The 6,824-nt window shown below is 47.1% G+C and overlaps 1 protein-coding gene across 1 annotated transcript; it reads right to left on the bottom strand.

The window, feature by feature from the left end:
• Positions 1-850: 850 nt before the first annotated feature.
• On the bottom strand, positions 851-4,682 carry Arf6 (ADP ribosylation factor 6). The gene is made up of 2 exons (XM_021202209.2): positions 4,572-4,682; positions 851-4,483 (listed from the first exon to the last, which is right to left on the bottom strand). Exon 2 carries the CDS (start codon positions 4,001-4,003, stop codon positions 3,476-3,478), a length of 528 nt encoding a protein of 175 aa, XP_021057868.1. The 5' UTR covers positions 4,004-4,483; positions 4,572-4,682; the 3' UTR covers positions 851-3,475.
• Positions 4,683-6,824: the final 2,142 nt, after the last annotated feature.

Genomic DNA, 6,824 nt, shown 5'->3' with positions numbered 1-6,824 from the left:
AGCCTCATTGGTTAGTTAAAACAGCATCTCTTATAAACCAGGCTGACCTGGTTGTGATCCCTCCCTCTCCCAAGTGCTGGGATCACAGGTAGGCACCAACAAACCCAGCCTTAATGTGCAATCTAAATCATACTGTATATATCACATCAAGACATTATAGAATCAACAACAAACTTGATTAGTTATAGGGGATGCTTACAGTATTTTAAAATTCATTTTAAGCTATTCATCTACAGTTTTACCTTTTCCATGACTATAACTCTGCCCGTATTGTCAAACAAGCAACTGTGATCTCTAAAGAGAATGAATGTTAAAATCCAACTCTACAACTGAAGATTGAGATAACTAAGGAAGAAAAGGTCAACTCTGAAAGCCGATTCCTTCAAACTCAGTTCTGTACTTTCAAAATGCTACAACTGTAATTTGGGGCGGGGGGCTGGGGGGGCAACAACAACAACAACAAAGATTCCTGAGGCCTGAGGTGGAGATGGTCGCACAGGCTTGCAGGATGAAGCAAGGAGCACAAGTGCAAAGTGCACTGGAACAACTTATCAAGTCCCCATCTCAAAAAGCAAAGCAAAAAGGGTCAGGGAGTCACTGTGTGATAGAGGGTGGGGGACCTAAATATCTTCAACTGCTACTTTACCCTCAGTTGTCAAAAGCCTGGTGAAACTAAAACAGAGAACACCTTAAACAGCCACTATTTAGGGAGGAAAGAATCGTTTTTATCTTTTATCATTAAGAGCCAGGTGAGTCTGAAATTCACTTTTTTCCACATACCCCTGGAAAATAACATGGCCCAAGATACCAATACATCCCACTTCTATTCCAAGTAACATAACCAAGAAACTGCACTGTGTAATTCCTTTATTTTCTGCATGTTAGTGCTTCAGCAACACTACAACCATAAAGAACAATTTCCAAGTACTGCACTTTTTTAGCTGGGGCAGGGGATCACAGTCTACAGACTCATTTACTTATATTAGACAAGATTTACCTCATTCAAAACTTACTGCATGTTTATAAATTCACACAAATACAGAAATTGATGCAATTAAAACAAAATCTTTAGATTTTTTTTTTAATCCTTCCATTATAACTTTTTCTGCAGGCTCTAGTTTTCACTTCATAATCACCAATGGTTATGGTTCAACTTAACTACATCAATTATAAACTTCTTAAAGTCTTAAAGAAATGTAAGTGAAAATTACAATTTCTTTCCAAAAGGTTTAGGGTTTTTCAAAATTTCAAATGTGTCTCCCCCACCTCTCAAATAAGCTAAAAATAACCCATCTCACCTGCAACATTCAGTACAGCAATCACTTGTATAAAATTTTAACTATGCCCCCAATTATTTTAAGACACAAAAAATGGCTGTCTACCAATCTGTCTGTCACAAGTTAGAACACTACATTTAAGAATCAACATGAGGGTTTCAAGTTTCCTCCAGTTTAGGCATTTATACCTTTGTGCTTATTGTTTCAGGATGTTACTATAGCATTGATATTTGTATAACCATATTTATGTACCTTAAAATGTAATCATTTAAAACACTAAGAATTACATTTACGGTGGAGCTTTGGGAACTTTAAAAAGCAACTAAGATGTTCTTACGTGTGAGTCAGCCTCATTTCTAGAGATACTTCTATTAATGTGAAACTGAGGACTTTAGGCTTTAGTTGCATCTTGAATCAAAAATCCCTCTGCACCAATAGGAGCCTACAACATAGCACCTTTTCTCATCTGCTTTAAATGTTTTACTTACAGCTCATTTTTGTATAGCCTTCTGCTTTTCCTACATCTTTGGTAAAAGCTCCATTATACAATATGGCCAAAACATGAAGGACCAATACTGTCCAACTTTACCATGATATCCGGCTTGATTTGAATTTTCAGACACCCTCATAGACAAAACCATTCCACCTTTCCCAGTATACTGCCTGTGCAGTCTACATTTCCCAGATTCCCTAAGTTTAATTCCTTGAGGATCGCTACATTAATCCTTAAGGCTACAGAGGACCCAGAAGCTGCTTCACAATTCGGAATGACATTAACATTTGGTTCAAAAAGTTACTACAGTGGTCTCCATCTAGTTACTGGCCTAGCCAGAACACCTTAAGATCTGGATACAACCAGCACAATGTTTACCCTTAAAGTTAATTTACATTCATTGTCATCTGTAGGTTCTTCCTGTCCAGCCTACTTCCCCTTTGTCATCCACATCTAAGCCATTCATTCAGCTCGTTCCCTTCCTTACAGGAGATATACTACCAAACCAACAGGATATCTGCATGAGTAAACCCTACAATCCAGCAAAACTAAATCCCTTTTTAAATAAAACATCTTTTCCAGTGTCTTAATGGAGATGTAGATCACTTATCTATTTAAGAAATGTTGTGTAGCTTCGTTCTAGTCAGCTGCTGTGACGGGAAAACAAGAATGTCTATTTTCTTTCCAGCTAGGTTAAAGGTGCAGATAATTTGACTTTTTAAATGTTTTATTAGTGAGCAAAGTAAATGTTTAGTAATTTTAAAACTACTGGTCTTAAGACATTTGAAACAAGGTAACATATTCCAGTTTTGCCCAAAAGTCACTTTAAAATACCTACAAATATTTCATCTGTGTGAGGCATACCCCGTTATTGCTCCACTTTCTGGAAAGAGTATTTTAAAGGTAGGAAGAGGGAAACAGCAAGTTGCTAACTTTGCAGTGGAAGAGACCGGCAGGGTCACAGGGAGCGTGGCTTGTTTTCCTGGCAGTTAGCTAGGGTAAAGGGAGCTCAGCTCTACTCCTCCTCATGCACGCTCATGGTTGACACTGCCAGGGGTTCCTGACATTACCTGTCTGACACACTGATGTGCAACTGGAACATTACACTGCTATTACTCATTATCTTGCCACTGTGGGCTTAGTTCACCATACTGGTCGTGGCTATAAAAGGTCACATTTGAAACTGCTAAAGTTAGAGCTAACAAGGAAGGGGGGAAGGCCTTAAATATAAAAGACAAACGGCAGTTTGATTAAGCAATAATTTTCAGTTTACTAGATGAAACAGACTTGGAACATAGTCTGCATGAATGCAAAATAAGCCATCTACAGCAAGTGATAAGAAACTGGGCAAAAAGGAAAAAAGCATACATGGGGGGAGATTCTCTCGAAATAAAAAAATCAAACCATTATTATAAAGGACTTTACCAAGAGTTACTATTACCCCACCCCGTTTGCTGGAAGTCACAAGGCTAGCACTGTATTCGTGTCAAATTGTCAGATCAGAGCATCCTACCGCAAAGCCAAACAGGGAAAAAAAAAAAAGGAAACAAAGAAAACCCCCAACCCCACTAAACTGTAGAACAGTAACTCCAGAGTTCAGATTCAAAAAAGAGAGTGGCAATTGAAAGAGGTGATGGTGGTGGCGATAATCCTATGAATGGGTTTTGGATTTCTCTCCTTCCGGGGGCTGGGTGGAGGACGCTCATTAGGATTTGTAGTTAGAGGTTAACCATGTGAGCCCCTCATAGAGTCCGTCCCCGGAGGTGGCACAGGAGGGCTGCACATACCAGTTCCTGTCCCGAATCCGGGTCAGGCCCAGTTTCTCCTGGATCTCATGGGGTTTCATGGCATCGGGCAGGTCCTGCTTGTTGGCGAAGATGAGGATTATGGCGTCCCTCATCTCCCGGTCATTGATAATGCGGTGCAGCTCCTGGCGGGCCTCGTCGATGCGGTCGCGGTCGGCGCAGTCTACCACGAAGATCAGACCCTGGGTCCCGGTGTAGTAATGCCGCCAGAGCGGCCGGATCTTGTCCTGGCCGCCCACATCCCACACGTTGAACTTGACGTTTTTGTAAGTCACCGTCTCCACGTTGAAGCCCACCGTGGGGATGGTGGTCACGGACTGGCCCAGCTTCAACTTGTACAGGATCGTGGTCTTGCCGGCTGCGTCCAGGCCCAGCATGAGGATCCGCATTTCCTTGTTCCCGAAGATCTTGGATAGCACCTTCCCCATCGCGTCGGAAGAGCCGGGGCCGGGGGCATTCAGGTGTCCCGGGTCCCCTCAAGCCTACCACGCCGCCGCCGCGAGCCCGAAACGTCGCCGCCCCGCCGCGAGGACGGACGCCCTGCGCGAAGCTGCCGGCTACGGGGGCAGGGGCCCGGCCTGCGCTCACTCGGGCATCGCCCGCCGCCGGGGCCCTGAGTCTGCGCCGGGAGAGCCGCCGCCCTGCTCAGGCGAGGCGAGGCGAGGCGCGGCCGGCCCGGAACTGCCCTTCCCCCCCGCAGGCGCCGCCGCGCGAACGAGCGACCGACCGACCGAGCGAGCGAGCTCCGCCGCCGCCGCCTCGGCACGCGCCGGCTCCAACTGCGGCCCTCCCGCCGGCCTGCGTGCACCGGGCTCGGCACCGACCCCGGTTGGTCACCACCCCGACGACGAGCGCGGCTCGGCGCCCCGTCAGGTCATGGATCCTCGCGGGAACTCGCGGGTGCTCGCCTGCAGGGACACAGAGAGGGAGAAGGGAGTTACCGCCGGGCCTCCGAGGGGGCGCCGCCCGCCTTTCGGGCTCGGCCCTTGAGCTTACCTCCAGCCGCCGCCCCGAGCGCGGGTTCCCTCCGGCCTCCACCGCCTCCTCCCAGCTCTGCCGCCGCCGCCGCTGCCGGAAAAGGCGCCGAGGAAACCGCCTCACTTCCCCTCCCGACTGCGCCTGCGCGCCTCGGCCCCGACCGTTCGGAAGAGCGCGACCTCTGAAAGGAGAGTGGCCCGCGCGCTCGACGTCACGGGCGCCACGCGCCGGGAGGGGCGGGGCTACGGCGGCTCGCGGGGCTCAACGCCGGCGGCTCGCGGAACCCGCAGGCGCGGGGCTGGCCGTGCGCCCACCTGTCGCTCTACCCGGGCTCTCCGCGGGTTCCCTTCTCCTCCACTCTTAGGCGGGGGCGCGGATCCAGCGAGGGTGGCCTTCGTCGGCCCGCAGGACCGGCGCCCCCAGGCTCGCTCCCGGACCCCCTGCGCCAAGCTCCTCCCGCTCGCCCCAGCCTTCCTTCAGTTTCCTGGAAGACACGTGGGAGGCCAGTGTTCCGTAGAATCCGCCAAAGTGGCCCGCACTCTCGTACTCGCGTGGGGTCTGCCCCTAAGCCCTGCCTTTGAAAGTTTAAACCCGTTCTCTTTGTAAGTCCCGTCCGAACCACCCGCATTTCTTAAGAAACAAGACTTTCAGGGCCGACGAGATGGCTGTGTGGGTAAAGCCTGCCACCGAGAGGGCGGACCGGCCTTCGTTCCCCAGGATGGAGCGAACCAACTCCCTTAAATTGACTTACGATCTCCATAAGGAAACTCTTTGGGTTTTGTTCTTATTTTCAAATACTTTTTTCACTTAGTGTGCGTACGCACAGAGAGAGGTCAGAAAACAACTTGCCTGAGCCAGTTCTCCCCTTTCTTCATGTGGGTCCCAGGTACCAAGTCGGTAAGCTTGGCGCCCGACACTAAGCCATCTTGCTGGCCCACGAAACCTTTTTGTATTAAATGGATAGTGTTAAGGTTAAGGTAAGGTGAAATTTTTAATAAAAAATAAGGACAAAAATAAACACGGGGAGAAAACTGTTAAGTTCAAGGAAGTTGCTACAGCATATGATAATATACTGTTTTTACTTTATAATTAAAAAAAAAAACAACAATGGAAATCATCAGCCTTGATGGCTCACACCTGTCCCAGAACCGATGAGACTGAGGCAGAGGGTCGCTGTAATTCTAGGTCAGTCTAGGCTAGAGAGTGTGTCACTCTATTTAACAAGTAACTGGCCTCACAGTCACTCAGGGTTATCTGAAATTATTCTCCAGCCTCCACCTCTCAGGACAGGGGGTGACCCAATGGAGCAACAGGTCCTTGAAACCACAGCATGCTTTTTATTTGACTGAAGATTCGAACTCTGGACTTACTGCTTACAAATCAAGGGCTTTTTATCCACCAAGCCGTCTCCCCAGCCCCAATAATAAGTGATTAAAGAATAATTATAGTACAAAACAAATAGCAATAGTCGGAAACTAGTCGCTAATAGTAAGAATTAAGCTCTGTATACCATGCTTTTTAAAAATAGGTGAGGTTGGGGCTGGTTGGTACAGCTCACACTGACTTGGAGGAAGGAGACCTTACTCCTACATGTAACTCTGAACTCCATCAGCACACAGTGGCACACACACACCAAGCAGAATGTAATTTAAAGGCATTCAAGGTGGTGTATACCTTTAACCCAGCACTCGGGAGGCAGCGACTGATGAACATCTCTGAGTTTGAGGCCGACCTGGCCTACAGAGTGAGCTCCAGGCCAAGTTGAGGATACATTGTGAGACTCTATCTAAAAACAACCCGACGTAAATTTAGGATATTCAAAACACTTCCAAATAGTAATAATTTAAGCAACTATTACTCCATACCACAGATGAAACATTTTATTTTCTTGATCCCTTCTAGAGAATAATTTTTATTTGATGTTTCTATTAATTGTACATAATCATTTTGACCTTTTCAAATGTGTATTAATCTTTTTCAGTTATAACCCCCCCCCCGTCACCTTCCCTTGATCCCTTTCACTGACTTCAGTAGGCCCCCTTCGACTTTCATGCCTTTTTTTTTTTTTTTCCTTTTACGTTTTTGTGACACAGTGATTTCATTAGTGTTGTTTATGGGAACATGGCACCTGACCAGTGGCTCTACCACTTACAACTTGCCTCTCCTCCCCTTTCAACTGTTAGCTGCATATAAAATGGCTCTCTAAGGAGTACCATGGCAGGCAAGAGCAAGCATGTGGTGAAATGTGGATCCATTTTCTAAGAAAGACTG

This window comes from Mus pahari, chromosome 7, assembly GCF_900095145.1.
Source record: "Mus pahari chromosome 7, PAHARI_EIJ_v1.1, whole genome shotgun sequence".
Classification (NCBI taxonomy): domain Eukaryota; kingdom Metazoa; phylum Chordata; class Mammalia; order Rodentia; family Muridae; genus Mus; species Mus pahari.
The sequence above is the reverse complement of the archived record's forward strand: the minus strand, read 5'-3'. Positions and strand labels throughout refer to the sequence as shown.